The sequence below is a fragment of the Muscardinus avellanarius genome (assembly GCF_963383645.1).
Source record: "Muscardinus avellanarius genome assembly, chromosome: 10".
NCBI classification, from domain to species: Eukaryota; Metazoa; Chordata; class Mammalia; order Rodentia; family Gliridae; genus Muscardinus; species Muscardinus avellanarius.
Genome location: NC_137796.1, coordinates 59,069,012 through 59,086,786, shown reverse-complemented (window position 1 = coordinate 59,086,786; position 17,775 = coordinate 59,069,012). Strand labels below are relative to the sequence as shown.

The 17,775-nt window shown below is 54.0% G+C and overlaps 1 protein-coding gene across 1 annotated transcript; it reads left to right on the top strand.

Moving 5' to 3' along the window:
* Nucleotides 1-4,059: 4,059 nt before the first annotated feature.
* On the top strand, nucleotides 4,060-14,209 carry KPTN (kaptin, actin binding protein; the record flags this gene model as incomplete). Its single annotated transcript, XM_080702040.1, has 12 exons — nucleotides 4,060-4,282; nucleotides 4,581-4,663; nucleotides 4,773-4,857; nucleotides 4,937-4,991; nucleotides 8,769-8,844; nucleotides 8,946-9,019; nucleotides 9,347-9,456; nucleotides 9,540-9,617; nucleotides 10,533-10,608; nucleotides 11,455-11,590; nucleotides 11,677-11,859; nucleotides 14,087-14,209. The coding sequence occupies 12 exons, from the start codon at nucleotides 4,060-4,062 to the stop codon at nucleotides 14,207-14,209; spliced, it is 1,302 nt and encodes a 433-aa protein (XP_080558166.1).
* Between the last annotated feature and the right edge of the window lie 3,566 nt (nucleotides 14,210-17,775).

Here is a 17,775-nt window from a genome sequence, read left to right as displayed (position 1 = left end):
TTGGGAGGCTGAGACTGGAGGATTGCGGTTCGCAGACAACCTCAGCTACTTAGGCCCTTTGCAACTCAGTGAGGCCCTGTTTCAAAATAAAGAATAAAAAATAGGGCAGGGGGTGTAGCTTGGGGGTCAAATTCCTCTGGGTTCCATCCCCAGACCCGAAAAAAAAAAAAATAGGACTAGGGGTGTAGCTCTGAGATAGAATGCCCCTGGATTTAAACCCCACTTCTGCAAAAAAGAAGGGGCCGGGGGTGTATTTCAAAGCCAGAATGCTTCTGGGTTCAATCCCTAGTACTGTATAAAAAAAAAAAAAAATCAATGCTGGGCATAGTGGCGCACACTTGTAATCCCAGCATTTGGAAGGCTGAGACAGGAGTATCACAGATTCGCGCACAGCCACAGCTACTTAGTGAGACCCTTTGCAACTCAGACCCTGCTTCAAAATAAAGAATAAAAATTAGGGCTGGGGGGTATAGCTCAGAGGTAAATGCCCCTGGGTTCTATCCCTGGTACTGAAAAAAAAATCAAAACATCTTCAAGTGTGGGCTACACCCTGCTCAAGCATGTACCACCATACCCGGGCTCACCTATGGCACTTTTAACATGTCAGAGTAGGCCTGGTATGGTAGTGGATGCTTGTAATCCCAGTACTTGGGGGGCTAAGACAAGAGGATCTTTTTTACTTCTATTCTTTGGCATTTCGTTTATTTATTTTGTGTGTGTGTGTGTCCCTGGGGATTGAACCCAGGGACATTCTACCTCCAAGCTATACCGCCAGCCCTATTTTATTTTTATTTTGAAATGGCATTGGTAGGTTGATGAAGATGTCCTCAAACACAATCCTCCTGTCTCCGCCTCCCAAGTACTGGGATTACAAGCATGCACTACCATGCCTGGCCTACTCTGGCATTTTAGAAGTGCCATAGGTGAGCCCGGGTTTGGTGGTGCATGCTTGTAATGCCAGGGCTTGGGAGGCCAGTATAGGAGGATCTGGGTTCACGGCCAGCCTCAGCTACTGAGTGAGGCTCACCTCAATTTAGTGAGACCCTGTTTCGAAATAAAAAACAAGCTGGGCTTGGTGGTGCCCACTTGTAATCCCAGCATTCGGGAGGCTGAGACAGGAGAATCACGGTTGATGAACAGCCTCAACTGCTTAGCGAGGCCTTTCACAACTCAGTGGGACACTGTTTCAGAAATACAAAGACTGAAACATAGGAGCCTGGCGTGGTGGTGCACACTTGTAATCCCAGCACCTGGGAGGCTGAGACAAGAGGATCACGGTTCGCGGACAGCCTCAGCTAATTAGTGAAGCCCTCCACAACTTAGACCCTGTTTCAAAATAAAGAATAAAAAATGGGGCATGGGGTGTAGCTTGGAGGTCGAATGGCCCTGGATTCCATCCATAGACCCGCAAAAAAATAAATATAGGGCTGGAGGTGTAGCTGGGAGGTACAATGTCCCTGGGTTCCATCTGCAGTACCACAAAAATAACAACAACAAAAATGGGCTGGGGGTGTAGCTCAGAGGTAGAATGTCCCTGGGCTCAGTCCCCAGCACCACACACACAAAAAATTAGTGTCATAGGTGGTTCAAATAGGGTTGAAAGCCTCTGGACACGATAGTTATTTAAGTTATTCATTCTTTCAAAAACTATTAAGTGAATGACATTCATACTTTTCCATGTGGACTGGAAGCAGCCTGAAGAAAACACACAGGAGGAGCAGCACTGACCCCACCACATGCACTCGGCGACGCTCCAGAGCACCTGCTCTGCGCCAGGCCCCGGGGACACAGCTCCCGGCGGCCCCAGGCCTGCCTGCTGGAAATCTGGAATCCCCGTCCTCTTTTACTGCTCTTCATATCCAGTCTACGAGAACTGTGTGTGCTGCCTTTTGTGTATTAACTTAAGCAGCTACCAGCTTGGCAAAGGACCTCACACATGGATTGTGGGGTGTGTGTGTGTGTGTGTGTGTGTGTGTGTGTGTGAGAGAGAGAGAGAGAGAGAGAGAGAGAGAGAGAGAGAGAGAGATTGGATATTGAATTATTGAATTAAGCTGGGGATTGAATCATGGAGGCACTATACTTCTGAGCTATACCATCAGTTTTGTGTGTGTGTGTGTGTGTGTGTGTGTGTGTGTGTGTGTGTGTGTATGCATGCAGTAGCGTCACTAAGTTGCTGAGGCTGACCTCAAACCTACCATCCTCCTTTCTCAGCTGCCCAAGTACTGGGATTATAGTCATGGACCAAAGTGCCTGCTGAGTTTGTGATTTTTTTTTCTTTTTTCTTTTGTTCTTTCCTTCTTTCTTTCTTTTCTTTTTCTTGGGGGGGGGGAAGTCTGGGGATAGAACCCAGAGGCATTTGACCTCCAAGCTACACCCCCTGACCTATTTTTTATTCTTTATTTTGAAACCGGGTCTCACTGAGTTGCAAAGGGCCTCACTAAGTAGGTGAGGCTGTCCGTGAACCACGATCCTCCTGTCTCAGCCTCCCGAATGCTGGGATTACAAGCGTGCACCACTTCCAGCTCTCTTTCTCTTTCTTTCTTTCTTTCTTCCTTTCTTTTCTTCCTTTCCTTTCTTTCTTGTGGTACTGGGAATTGAACCAAACAGAGGCATTCTACCTCTAGGCTATATTCTCAGCCCTATTTTTATTTTGAAATTATATTGCTAGCCAGGCATGGTGGCCATGCTTGTAATCCAGCATTTGGGAGGCCGAGAGACAAGAGGATTAGGGTTAGTGGACAGCCTCAGCTAATTAGTGATGCCCTTTACAGCTCAGTGAGACCCTCTTTCAAAATAAAGAATAAAAAGCCGGGTGTGGTGGCTCACGCTTGCAATCCCAGCATTTGGGAGGCTGAGATTGGAGGATCGCAGTTTGCGGACAGCCTCAGCTACTTAGGCCCTCTAGAACTTAGTGAGACCCTGTTTTAAACTAAAAAATAAAAAATAGGGCGGGGGGGTGGAGCTCGGAGGTAGAATGCCCGAGTTCCATCCCCAGACCCGCAAAAAAAAAAAAAAAAAAAAAAAAAAAGGAAGGAAGGAAGGAAGGAAGAAAAGAGAGGAAGAATAAAAAGTAAGACTGGGTGTAGCTTGGAGGTAGAATGCCCTTGGATTCTACCCCCACTACCACACACAAAAAAGGTCTTTCTAGGTTGATGAGAGTTCCACTACTTGCTAAAGTTATTGTTGGTGCGCACTTGTAATCCTAGTACTTGGGAGGCTGAGACTGAAGGATCACGGGTTCAAAGCCATCCTCAGGGACTTAGGCCCTCAGCAACTTAGACCCTGTTGCAAAATAAATATAAATAATAGAGCAGGGGGTGTGGTGCAGAGGTAGAATGCCCCTGAATTCAGTCCCCAGTACTGTAAATACTGTATGAATAAATAAATCTCTTCGTAGAGTTCATTTAAAGATTTTATGGGGGAAATTGTAAAGGATGTCCTTGCACAGGGTAAAAGCTTCATACTGAAGGGAGGTACCAACAGGCTTCCTCCAGAGTAGTTGGGAGGAATCAACGAGATCCTTCCGAGTAGACATTTAGTAAAGGAGATGGGTTATTTGCCACCAGGATGGACAGTTGGAACTTTCTTGGGGGGAAGGGTAAGAACATATTTCACCACTTTAAAAGTGATATTGTTAAAAGTGTATCCTGCTTGGGTCCCAGTCCTAACTGCTGCTTGCTAGCTGTGTGGTGTAAGGCAAGTTACTCCACCTTCCCCTTTCTGAATGGACCCCAATTCCTCCATGTAGGAGTACCTACCTTGGCCTGCTTGTGTTTTGAGTAAACTGCTAAGTGAAGTGCGACTAACGCAGTTCCTGGAACGTGGGGCAATATTTAAGTTTTATTCTTCTTCTATCTTCCAGACAGTCTACAAGGTGGGCTCGTGGGACCCCACTCTGGCGCTCAGTTGGAAAGGAGGAGCGCGCAGGCGCAGTAGGGCCAAGGCGCGCGGGCGCCATCTTGGGAGAGGGCAGCGACGGCGGCTTCCTTGCGTCATCATCCTGAGCGACGGGTGGGCACTTGAGGGTTCAGGTCGCTTCGGGAACCGCGGAGGGGCGCGATGGGGGAGGCGGTGGTGGCCGCGGGACCTTGCCCGCTGCGCGAGGACAGCTTCACGCGTTTCTCGTCTCAGAGCAATGTGTACGGGCTAGCAGGCGGCGCCGGCGGGCGCGGGGAGCTGTTGGCTGCCACCCTTAAAGGCAAGGTGCTCGGCTTCCGCTACCAAGACCTCCGACAGAAAATCCGGCCGGTGGCCAAGGAGCTGCAGTTCAACTACATTCCCGGTGCGTGGCGCCGTGGAGCGGAGGGGGGCCTGGAAAGTGGTGTTGGGAAGGCTTCTGCGGCTCCTAGTTACCACGATGGGAGATCGGGGTCGCGGTGATGGAAGGAAGTCAAGGCCAGTAACCACTGGGTCTAGGATCCGAAGTCGGTTAGGGTTCAGGATTCCTAAAACAGAGGTCCAGATACCAGGGGATCTGTGGTTAGACGTGATGGTGATCAGGGCTCACGCGGACCCGGAGATCGTGATGGTTTCGGTGGCCAGGGGTCCCGAAGCCTAATCTTTACCCTGTCCCCTCCCAGTGGACGCTGAGATCGTCTCCATCGACACCTTCAACAAATCACCCCCAAAGCGGGGCCTGGTTGTGGGGATCACGTTCATCAAGGTACCGGGAGGTCCTCCCCGACGCGCTCCCTCCTCTGCGCGCACTTGGTGGGTCCCTCTGAGCCCGCCCCAGTCCCTCCTGCCCTGCTAAGACCAGTTTCCTCCCCCAGGATTCAGGGGACAAGGGCAGCCCCTTCCTTAACATTTACTGCGACTATGAGCCCGGCTCTGAGTACAATCTCGACTCCATTGCGCGTGAGTGTGGCCTGGGGCTGGAGGGCGCCAGGGGGGCCTGACAGGTGTCCCCGTGCCCACTCGCCTGTGTCCCCCACAGAGAGCTGCCTGAACCTGGAGCTCCAGTTCACGCCTTTCCAGCTGTGCCACGCAGAGTGAGTGTCCCCAGGCCCCGGGGGTCCCAGACCCCTTCCTTTCCCAGGGAGTCTATTTCTCCATCTGGAAAATAGAGGGGTTGTACTCAACCAGGGACTGGAAACTCGAGTGCCACTAGGTGCCTGAGAGGTACTCGGAGTGGGAAGCCACGGTGCACCACAGTGAACAGTGTGTGTATGTTCGTGGGGTGTAGACAAACAGACCACACACTTGCCCATAGACCACACCCTACAAAAATGAATATGAAGCCGGGCGTGGTGGCGCACACCTGTAATCCCAGTGCCTGGGAGGCTGAGACAGGAGGATCACTAGTTCATGACCAGCCTCAGCAATTTAGTGAGGTTTTCTGCAACTCAGTGAGACACTGTTTCAAAATAAAAACTGAAATAGGGCTGGGGGGGTATAGCTTGGAGGTCAAATGCCCCTGGGTTCCATCCCCAGTACCGCAAAAATATTTGTACTTTTATAAAAAAAAAAAAAAAGATGGGCCTTTGTTTTATAAAATAAAGACAGGGCCACCACCTTGTCATTCCTGAAGTAGACCACTCCAGAGAGTTCATTGAGCCCCTGTGTTCTTGATAGCTAGAACTGACTGATTCCAAGTTCTAGATTCTGGCATCCCCAGCTCTCGAGATGATCCATTTTCTAGAGTTATAAGCTCTAAGACATCAAAATATGAAAGTCCAGCAGTTCATTAGAAACCAGTATCTTCTGAAATTCTGTATAAAGTCCTAACATTTTCTTTTTTCTTTCTTTTGCGGGTCTGGGGATGGAACCCAGAGGCATTTGACCTCCGAGCTACACCCCCTGCCCTATTTTTTATTCTTTATTTTGAAACAGGGTCTCACTAAGTTGCAGAGGGCCTCACTGAGTAGCTGAGGCTGTCCACAAATCACGATCCTCCAGTCTCAGCCTCCCAAGTGCTGGGATTACAAGCGTGCGCCACCACGCCCGGCAAGTCCTAACATTTTCATGTTGCAAAGAGATAGTATGCAGACGATGGAGAATCTCATTTCTATTTTTTTTTTTTTTACTTTTTTAATTTTTTTGTGGTACTGGGGATGGAAGCCAGGGGCTTTCTACCTCTGGGCTATACTCCTAGACCTATTTTATATTTTATTTGGAAACAGGGTCTCACTAAGTTGCTGAGAGCCTCACTAAGTAGCTGAGGCTGGCTTCGAACATGTGTGATCCTCCTGTTTCAGCCTCCCAAGCACGGGGATTACAAGCGTGTGCCACCACATCTGGCTTCTAGAATCTTATTTCTAGAATCTCAAAATATGTGCATTCCACTCCAGAGCTTCTTCAATAGCAGTGGTCTAACACAGAGATTGTAAAAAAATATATTAATAATAATAATTTTTTGCCAGGCCTGGTAGTGGCGCCTGCCTGCAGTCCCAGTATTTGAGGGGCTGAGACAGGAGAATCATGGTTCACAGCCAGCCTCAGCCACTTAGTGAGGCCCTCTGAAAAATAGTGAGACACTGTTTTAAAATTAAAAAAATAGGCCTGGGGGTTTATCTCAGAGGTAGAATGCCCCTGGGTTCCATCCCAATTACCACAAAAGATAATAATAATAATAATAATAATAATAATAATAATAATAATAATTTTTCAAACTTTTGTTTTTTGTGATAGTGGGATGGAACCCAGGGGGCATTATACCTTTGAGCTACACCCCCAACCCTGTTTTTTTATTCTTTATTTTGAAACAGGGTCAGAGCCAGGCATGTTAGCACACGTTTGTAATCCCAGTACTTGGGAGGCTGAGATAGGAGGATTGTATAGATTCGAAGTCAGTCTCAGCTACTTACTGAGGCTCTTAGCAACTCATTGAGACCCTATTTCCAAATAAAGAATCAAAAATAGGGCTGGAGGTGTAGCTCAGAGGTAGAATGCCCCAGGTTCCATCCCCAGTACTACACACACACACAGAAGTAGGAGAAGGAGAAGAAACAGGGTCTCACTGAGTTGCACAGGGCCTCACTAAGTAGCTGAGGCTGTCCTCCCATCCAAGCCTCCCAGATGCTGAGATTCCAAGGCTGCGCCACCAGGCCTAACTTTCAGACTTCTTTTACAAAGACCCCAGATAATAAATATGAGTCTTTGAGGGCCAGAAAGTCTCTATCTTAGTGACTCAGCTCTGCCATTGCAGCAAGAAGGCCGCCATTGACACCGTGCAAATGAAGGACTGAGGCTGTGTTTCAGTAAAGCTCTGTACAAAATCAGGTGGTGGCCGGACGTGGTGGCGCACGCTTTTAATCCCTGTGCTTGGGAGGCGGAGACAGGAGGATCACGCAGGTTCGAAGCGCAGGTTCGAAGCCAGCCTCACTGGCTTAAGAGACCATGTTTCCAAATAAAAACATAAAAATAGGTCTGGGAGTGTAGGCCAGAGGTAGAAGGGTTTCCAGGAACCCCATTACCACAAAAATAAAAATAAAAATAAATAGGTCTGGGGGTGTAGCCCGAAGGTAGAAGGGTTCCATCCCCAGTACCACCAAAAAAAAAAAAAAAAAAAAAAACCACAGGTGGTGGCCGGATTTGTTCCAGCCTCTGGTCTAGCAGGTGAGAATCCTAAAAGCAAAGACTCAAATGCAGTAATGCTCTCGGTACCGGGGTTTGGGTGGCCCATCATTCCATCCGTGAGTCTGGATCTCTGAAAGGTCTGGTGCTTCAAAGGAAGCAGACAACAGAACTTCTAGAACACTGCAGTTCCAGATTAAGGCGGTCCTTGCGTTCTGAGGTTCTGCGGTCCCATTCCAGTGCTCCACGGCCCATTTCTGAACGTACAACCCAGAGCGAAGCTTCTAGGAGGCAAGGCCTCTAGGAACGGGAGGTCCCAGTGTGCCGTACTTTTGCAGTGCTGAGATGGAGCTCCAGCACTCTGCGATCCCGAGTTCCTGTGACAGCTCTGTATTTCAGGAGGCAGAGTTCTGAGGAGCTCAGGTCCGAGCATCTGTACTTGGATCTAGTGTCTACAACTCAGAAAGTGAGGGTTCTTGTAAGGATTTTTGTGTGTGTGTGTGTGTGTGTGTGTGTGTGTGTGTGTGTGTGTGTGTGGTACTGGGCATGGAACCCAGGGGTGTTCTACCTCTGAGCTACATACCCAGCCTTATTTTTTTACTTTTTTATTTGGAAACAGGGTCTTATAAGTTGTGGAGGGCCTCACTAAGTACATGAGGCCAGCTGCAAACCTGCGATCATCCTGTCTCAGCCCCCCAGGTTACTGGGATTACAAGTGTGCACCACCACACACAGCTAATAAGTAAGGATTTTTTTTTTTTTTTTTTTTTTGTGGATCTGGGGATGGAACCCAGGGGCATTAATTAGACCTCCTAGCTACAGCCCCTGCCCCATTTTTTATTCTTTATTTTGAAACAGGGTCTCACTGAGTTGCAAAGGGCCTCACTAAGTAGCTGAGGCTGTCCGTGAACCGCGATCCTCCGATCTCAGCCTCCCAAATGCTGGGATGACAAGCGTGCGCCACCAAGCCCGGCAAGTAAGGATTTTTGCAAAAGGAATTCCAAACTCCACAGACGCAGATCCTGTCAGTTTCTTTCTTTTTGTACTGGGGTTTCAGCCCAGAGCCATTCTACCTCCCAAGCCTCACCCCCAGCTTTATTTACTTATTCTTATTTGGAAACACAGTCTCACTAAGTTGCTGAGTTTGGCCTCAAACCTATGGGACTTCTATCTCAGCCTCCCTATTTGGAATGACAGGTGGACACCACCACACCCAGCAGATTCTACCATTTTGTAGATTTCTCTGCTTTCAGGGTCCAGGTCGGAGACCAGCTGGAGACGGTGTTTCTCCTGAGCGGGAACGACCCAGCTATTCATCTCTACAAGGAGGTGAGGCAGGCCGGGAGTGTTGAGTGCAGTCCTGCGGGGGGCCGCCCTGGGCTGGGTGTGCCTGAGGCTGGCGCTGACTCGGGGAGACCTTGTTCCTCCAGAACGAGGGGCTGCATCAATTTGAGGAACAGCCTGTGGAGAACCTCTTTCCAGAGCTCACGAACCTGACCAGTAGGTAGGAGAGGCCCCCAGAGAGCAACCTTGGGGGCCGCCGCGGGTCGAGGTGACCTAGAGAAGTTGGGCAGTGGGCAGGAGCTCTGAGGAGTCACACCACAGCCCGGCTTCTGGGAAATTGGTCAACAGTGGTGACCCCAGAGGAAACAGGTGGGCTAGCATCTACAGTGGTGAGGTTCGGCCCCCAGAGAAATTGGGCGGTGGAGATCCTCTCACAGAAATCAGGCTGCGGGCTCCCAAGAGTGGGGTGGGTGCTCCTGGGGAGGCAGAAGCATGGTGCTGGGATCCAGTGACGGCCCTCCATCCCGTCCATCCGCCCGCCCCCCAGCGTCCTCTGGCTCGACGTCCACAACCTCCCTGGCACGTCCCGGCGCCTCTCAGCTCTCGGCTGCCAGAGCGGTTATGTCCGTGTCGCCCACGTGGACCAGCAGAGTCAAGGTAAGGGTCGGGCCCGGGGCTGGGGCTGGGGCTGGGATGGCGGGAGTGGGGCTGGGGCCCTGAGTCCCGCCTTCTCCACGCAGAGATTCTGCAGACCTGGACGATCCTGCAGGACGGCCCCATCTCCCGAGTGATCGTGTTCCGCCTCGCCGACCCCGAGGGTGAGCTCTGGGCACGGGGCGGCAGGGTGAGAGGGTGGGGACTCGCTCAAGTTAGCACCCGTCTCCCAAAGTGTCCAGCCATCGTGCCTCCCGCAGCCCTCTCCAGCTCTGGAGCCAGAGCGCGCACCTCCCTCCCTTGCCCTGAATGGCCACCTTGCCCCCTGGTCTCACTCACATCCTTCTCTCAGGTCCCTCTGTGCTCCTCGCACACTGGCCTGACCGTAGACTTGCCTGGGTTTGGCCTTGCGCCTTTTGCGCCCCTCCTGTGGTGCCGCGCTCTGACTCCTCTCTGGCCCCCTCACCTGGGGTCCGGCCGCCGCCCCATCCCTGGGATGTAGCCTTTCCCCCTGAGTGTCGTCTCTGCCTGTTCCTGACTGGTCAGCCTTTGCTGGCATTTCCCTGGAACTCTCCCTCCTCCCTCTAACTACGTCTGTCTTCTGCCCCTCGGTCGTTCTTTCCACTTACTTCCCGACCGTTTTTTTGGTTTTTGTTTTGTTTTGTTTGCAGTACTGGGGATGGAACCCAGGGACGTCCTGCCTCCAAGCTACACCCCCAGCCCTATTTTTATTCTTTATTTTGAAACAGGGTCTCGCTGAGTTGCAAAGGGCCTGCTAAGTAGCTGAGGCTGTTCGCGAACCCAGATTCTCCTGTCTCAGCCTCCCAAAGGCTGGGATCACAAGCGTGCGCCACCACGCCCGGCTTTAACTTGGACTTTTCAAACTGTCATCTAACACCTGTCCCTCCTCTGGTGTCTGATCTTAGTCATTTCTCTTGTGGTGTAACCTCTAACCATCCATGTGTAGCCAAGCTCACGTCTTCCTGAGATCTTACCTGTGCTCTCTCTGAGGGGGCAGGAGCATGAGGAAGGGCCTGGAGCCTGTCCCACAGACCCCTCCTTGCATATCTCTCCTGCAGAGACAAGGGACAGGCCACAGCAGGAAGAGTACAGCGTGCTGGTGGCCAGCATGTTGGAGCCAGCAGTGGTGTACCGGTGAGGAGGCCCGGGGCATGGGAGCGCGGTCTAACCCCCTGTCTGTGGCCACGGTCCAGCCTCGTCATTCTCAGCAGAGTCCCTTTGGGTGAGATTTGTCAGGGCAGCTAAAGAGGTTTGTGGCTCAGGTATGGGGCAGTGAGTAAGTCTGGATCTTGTGGAGACTGTGTTGAGATCTTGTGGTAGGAACAGAGAGATCTACGCTTCCTCTGCACCCAGAGGTGGACCAGGTGGACCAGTAAATGTTTAACTGACCGTTGTCTGTGAGGAAGGGCCCAGATTTTGTAGCATCTGCCAATTTCCATGGTATAAATACTCCCACTGTGGTAGATTTCAAGGCCTCAACAGGAGACCAGAGCATCTGAAAATTTCCCAGTTGGCTCTTGTGAGGCAGTAAGCGGTCAACTCTAGACATCACAGAACAGGAAGACATCCAAGCCAGGCCGAGCTGCGCAGGCTCATGGGAGTGGTGCCCATGCTCCCATGGGGGTCCAGGGCATCTGAATCCCCAGAAGGAGCAGTGTGGGTTTCCCCTGGGGAGTAAGGCGGTCTGGCCTCCAAGCCGGGCGTGGTGGCGCACGCTTGTCATCCCCGCATTCAGGAGGCGGAGACCGGAGGATCACAGCCTCAGCTACTTAGTGAGGCCCTTCACAGTGAGACTCTGTTTCAAAAAAATAAAAAGACTAAAGACTAGGGCTGGGGGTATAGCTGGGAGGCAGACTGCCCCTGGGTTCCACCCCTAGTACTACAAAAAAAGAAAAGAAACAAAAAGAGATGGTCTGGCCTCCAGGGGCAGGCAGTGTGGGGTCCAGGTTGGGGGACACTGATTGCACTGGGTGCCCTCAGGGACCTGCTGAGCCGGGGCCTTCAGGACCAGCTTCTCCTGCCCGGCAGTAACCAGTTTGACAGCGTCCTCTGCGGCCTGGTCACTGATGTGGACTTGGATGGACGCCCGGAAGTCCTGGTGGCCACCTACGGACAGGTGGGGCATGAGAGACAGGACCCCCACCCACCGGGTCTCCCCCATGGCACCCGGAGCCCCTGAGACTTCACCCCCTCACCCTGCAGGAGCTGCTCTGCTATAAGTACCGAGGCCCCGAGCCCGGGCTCTCCGAGGCCCAGCGCGGGTTCCACCTGCTGTGGAGACGGAGCTTCTCCAGCCCCCTCCTGGCCATGGCGCACGTGGACCTGACTGGGGACGGGCTGCAGGAGCTGGCCGTGGTCTCTCTGAAGGGCCTGCACGTCCTGCAGGTAACCCAGCCCCCGCTGAGGCCGCCTCCTGGGGAGGGAGCCGCCTGGGGTCCCCACCTGCGAAGGATGCTGCAGCGGGCGGCACTTGGAGCCCTGGCTCCCCCGCAGCCTGCCCGCATTCTGCTCATTCCTCCTGCTGTGTCTAACTGTCCCCTTGCCACCTACCTGCTCCACCATGGGCTAGCCACGACCCTTCCGCCACAGCCTTGCCTCTGCCCTCCATGTGGGCGCTCCACAGCCAGTCCCCTCTCCTACACCCTGGATCTGCTTCTCTCTGGCTGTGGCTGACCCCAGCTCACCATGGAGTATCTACCCTCTGGGTTGTACTCCTGACCCTCCCAGCAGTGCAGCCCCAGCCCTTCTCTTGCAGCCAGTCTAGACTAACCGCTCACTCCTCCACTTGGGTGTGACCGCTAAACTTTCTATGAAGGTCAAACTTTGTGTGCACGCACACGCGTGTGTGTGTGTTGCTGGAAATCAAACCCAGGGGTGTTCTACCTCTGAGCTACATCCCCAGCCACATTTTATTTTTTTTTAATTTATTTATTTTTGTGGTACTAGGGATGGAATCCAGGGGCATCCTACCTCTGAGCTACACCCCCACCCCTATTTTTTATTCTTTATTTGGAAACCGGGTCTCACTGAATTTCAGAGGGCCTCACTAAGTAGCTGAGGCTGTTCGCGAACCGCGATTCTCCGGTCTCAGCCTCCCGAATGCTGGGATTACAAGCGTGTGCCACCACACCCGGCTTATTTTTTATTTTGAAACAGTCTCACTAGGTTGATGAGAGTCTCACTACTTGTCGAGGCTGGTCTCAAGCCTGTGATCCTCCTATCTCAGCCTACCAAATACTGGGATCACAAGTGTGCACCACCATGCCAGGAGGTCAGACTTTTTGCTATACTTGACCTCTGGCTTTCCCATGGCCTCCTCCCACACTGCCTTAGCCCCTGTGCTGGTCTAGCCTCCAGCTGTTCAGATGATCCAGGGTCCAGCCCAGAGCCTTCCTGCAGTTTAACCTGGCTGCAGTCTAATCCGCCCTTCCTCCCACTGGGCCAGCTCCACCCTGAGGCTGTGGCTCACTCTTGGTTCCTGATCTTGTGATTGCTTTCTCCTTCCCTCTGGTCCCGCTCCAGGGTCCTTTCTGGTGTGGTCTAACCTGGGTTTTATCTTTACTCTGTCTGGGACTCTTCTACAGTCTGATCTGCGGTAGAATGGTCCAGATTAGGCCTCAGGAAAAGGTAAAGGTTAGACCCCAGTGGAAAGGTCTGAGGTTGAACCGCAGCAGGCAGGAGGAGGGCCGGGGGTGCGTTCCCCAGGTTCCCCCAGGCCGGGGAGCTGGCCCTCCTCAGCATCCCTGTTTGTAAGCGGGACGATCCCACCCCCATGAGTGCTGACCCGCTGACCGTCATTTGTGTGTTCAGCGCAACAAAACTCTCAACAGTCTTCTCCTCTTGCTTGGCAAGCACTGTCTGAGCACCTGCTGTTGCAGTTTTGCACTGGGTGCAGGATCCACCCAGAAGGACTGAGGGAGGAATGCGGCTAGACCCTAGTGGAGGAGCTTGAGGTTAGATCCCAGGAGCAGTTCTGGAGGTTAGACCTCAGTGGAGAAGAAAGACTGATGTTATACCCTAAAGCAAGGGACAGAGCCCAGTGGAGAGGTCTGAGGTTAGACCCTGACGGGTCTAACGTAGATTAGACCACAGTGGCAAAGACTGGGAGAAAGGACTTTCTTTTACTGTGATCTATGGCATCTTCCCGCATCATGGTCTATCTCAGGCCATCTCGATGTGCTCTCCTCTGGCCTGTCTATTAAGGTCTAGCCTCAGACCTCCCAACTAGGGCCCAGCTGTGGCCCTGTCTCGCACTGCGGTCTGACCCTGGCTCCTCACCGGGGGCGGAGCCTCCCTCACTCCCGCTCTGATGGAATCTACTTTCACTTTGGCCCCTTCTGTCCCTTTCACCCATTTCTAACCTCAGTCCCTACATTTGGGTGTAGGCTTTGTCTTCCCACTGGAAATTGATGTAAGGTCTTTCCCTGGGGTCTAGCCTCCACCCTGTCCCAGAGACCCGTTCCCATCCTGCACCCTGCAGTCTCTCTCCGCCCTCCCACCTGGCCCAGCCCCTGGCCTTTGGGGGTGTCCCGCTCCAGGCTGCCCGTGGGGACCCACCTGCACCCCATGGCCCTGCGTCAGCTCGCGCTTCTCCTCCTCTTCTTCCCCACAGCACAGCCTGATCCAGGCCTCGGAGCTCGTCCTGACCCGGCTCCGGCAGGAAGTGGAGCAGAAGAGGCGGCAGCTGCAGGGCCTTGGGGACCGGTCAGGGTGTGTGGAGACCCCGGCCTCCTGAGCCCTGCCCACCCGCTCTTCCCACGCCCGGGGCAGTTTACGGGGACGCATCTCCAGCCACGGAGGGCCGGGGGTGTGCTCCCCAGGTTTCCCCAGGCCGGGGAGCTGGCCCTCCTCAGCACCCCCGTTTGTAAGCAGGACGATCCCACCCCAATGAGTGCTGACCCGCCGACCATCATTTGTGTGTTCAGCGCAACAAGGCTCTCACAATTGTCTCCTTCTCTTGCTTGGCAAGCACTGTCTGAGCACCTGCTGTGTGCAGTTCTGCACTGGGTGCAGGATCCACCCAGAAGGACTGAGGGAGGAGGATCTGGGGGATCCAGGGTTAGACCCAGAAATAGGACAGAGGCTAGATCCCAGGGCCCATCTCAGGAGAGGATCGAGGCTATACCCAGGGGGAGGCTGAAGTTAACCACGCAGGGACACGTGCCTGGAATCTCAGCACCTGGGAGGCTGAGACCGGAGGATCGTGGTTTGAGGCCAGCCTCAGCCACTTAGTGAGGCTCTCTCCAACTTAGTGAGACTCTGTTTTAAAATAAATAATAAAAAATAGGGCTGGGGATGTAGCTCAGAGGTCGAAGGCCCCTGAGTTAAATCCCCAGTTCTGAAAAAAAAAAAAAAAAAAAGACTGCAAAGCAAACTGTCACTATAAGGTAAAGGTCTGAGGTTAGCCCCCAGCAAGCACACTGACATTTCCCTTAGCCTGAGATGAGACTCAATTTAGACTGCTGCGTGGAAGCCTTAGGTTAGACCTCCGTGGAAAAATCTGGATTGGAGGTGAGATCCTAACGGAAATTAAGAGGGAAGACTGTTTGAAAATGACTACCATGGGAAAATGGTGGTTAAATTGTCCTGGAGGAGCCAGCGTGGTGGCCCAGGCCTGTGATCTCAGTAATTGGGAGGCTGAGACAGGAGGACCGCAGGTTCAAGGACAGCCTCAGCAAGCAGTGAGACTCATCAACCTTGTGGGACCCTGTTTCAAAAAAATGTAAAAAAGGGCTGGGGGTGTAGCTTGGAGGTAAAATGCTCCTGGGTTTAATTCTCAGAGCCAAAAACTTGTAGAGGGACTGAGGCTAGATTCCCTGGGAATGATACTGAAGTTGGGTATCCCCCCCATGCCTCTGTTAGACCCCAGCATAGAGTCACTGAGTTTAGACCCCAGTGGGGAGTACTGAGGTGAGACCCAGGCAGATAGGACCCAGGATATACCATGGTGGGAAGGGCCAAGGCTGGACCTCATGTGAAAGGCCCAGAGCTGTAGGGGCCACACTTGGGGTTGGGCACGAGGCTGATTTCCTCAGGTGGTCCCTTCTATAGAACCAGGAGGAGTCAGAGACTTCATCCTGGGACCAATAGAAGACAGGAGCCACAGAAGAAGCCTTCTCCCCGCCCCTCCAGGCCAGGAATAGAATCTGGGTCAGCAAGCCGGGCATGATGACGCACTTGTAATCCCAGGACTTGGGAGGCTGAGACGGGAGGATCACGGTTTGAGGACAGCCTCAGCTACTTAGTGAGGCCCTTTGCAACCCAGTGAGACCCTGTTTCAAAATAAAGAATAAAAAGCAGCCCGGTGTGGTGGCCCATGCTTGTAACCCCAAATCCCAGCATTTGGGAGGCTGAGACAGGAGAATTCAGGTTTGTGAACAGCCTCGGCTACTTAGTGAGACCCTGCTTCAAGATAAAGAATAAAAAATAGGGCTGGGGGTGCAGCTCAGAGGTAGAATGCCTCTGGGTTCCATCCCCAGTACCAAATTAAAAAAAAAAAAAATCTGGGTCAGCAGGGCTGGATCCGGGCTGGGGGGCAGGGCTATGGTGGGACACCTGCTTCCTGGGGGTGTGTGGGGTGCGTTTGGGCCATCTGTCTACCTCCTGCCATGGAAGTCCACCCATAAGTTTGACCACCCACATTGACAATGAAGCCCCAGCCTCCAGTCCCTACAGTGGATTTTGGGAGAAAGGAGCCTACCAAGTCTTGGCCTCCCCGTCTTCACCCCCCTCTCCCAGAAGCCAGGCCCAGGCGTGGGAAGTTGCAGGGAGCTGGATCCTCTCCCTCCTGGCAGCAGGCCCAAGCCTGTCCAGCCAAGAGCGACAGTGGGCACGGGGCAGGCAGGAGCAAGGTCTCCGCCCCCGCCGCCACCTGTTCACAGAGCAAGCTGAGGGCTCAGTGCAGGAACCATCACCTGGACCGGCAGGGACTTGGTGGGGGGAGGTGTGGTGTGAGTCTGTGGCACCCAGGGAGGTGTGTTGTGTGCACACACGTGTTGGTGGGGGATGCTTAGCGTGTAGCTTGGCCAAGACCCTCAACCACTTACTAAGACCCTGTTTCAAAGTAAAAAAAAGATAGAGCTGGGTCACGGTGAACTTGGAGGCAGAACATACCTGGGTTCAATCCCCAATACACCCCTCAAAGGATACAGAGCGCAGAGCACCACCACCGTGCCTCAGTTTCCCCACCTGTACAGCGGAGCTAACCATGGGGAGCACCCACCTGGCTGGGCCTGAGGGTGGGCCGTGTCGGCACGTGCCAGGCGTTCTTAAAGGCCTGTCCTCACCAAGACTGGCCCGCACAGGGGACGTGAATGGCGACCGTTGTTATTATTATTAATGGATGCCTTTGTGGTTGTTTCCGGCCTGCCGGCAGCGTGTGAGTCCATCCCCGCCCTCCCCCCCGGCGCGGCCAGCCGGTAACTATTTGTAGCTGGCTTGCGTCTGGGAGCCCTTGAAGGGCTGGAGGCGGCTGCGCGTGTTCGCAGGGGACGGGGCGACGGACAGACAGACGCGCGCCCGCGCCCTCCGCCGCTGTCCCCGGCCGCGGTGCTGAACCCGGGTCCGGGGAGCTGGGGCCGCCGCCCTCCGCCGCTCCGCCCTCGCCGCGGCCCCGCCCGGAGCCCGCCCCCGCCCCTCCTCCCTCCTCCTCCCACCCTCCTCCCTCCCCTCCTCCCTCCTCCTCTCTTCTTTCCTCCCTCCTCCTCCCATCCCTCCTCCTCTCTTCTCTCCTCCCTCCTCCTCCCATCCCTCCTCCTCTCTTCCCTCCTCCCTCCCATCCCTCCTCCTCTCTTCCCTCCTCCCTCCCCTCCTCCCTCCTCTTCTCTTCCCTCCTCCCTCCCCTCCCTCCTCCCTCTCCTCCCTCCTCCCTCCCCTCCCTCCTCCCTCCCGCTCCCGCTCAGTCTCCGGCGGAGTCGCCCACCGCCGCCAGCCCGCTGCCGGGGACCCCAGGCTGAGACCGCAGGTAGGAGCCGGGCGCGGCGGGAGGGTCCTGCGGCCCCCGCCGCCTCCGGGTCTCCCACGCCCACCTCGGCTGGGGTCCGGCCGTGGTCCCCCGAGCTCCCACCCGAGGGCTCGGTCCCCACCGCCTTGCTCTGGCGCCATCTCTGCGTCCCTGTGTCCGTCTGTCTCGGCTCCCCCGGGTCTCTGCCGTCCGTCCGTCCGTCCGTCCGTCCGTCCGTCCGTCCGTCGGGCCCTCGGGTCGGCCTCCCACCTCCGCCTGTGCCTCCTCTCTGCCCGTCCCTGGGGTCTCGCCTCTCCCACACATCTCCCCTCTGCCTGGCACAGGGAAGCCTGGAAGCA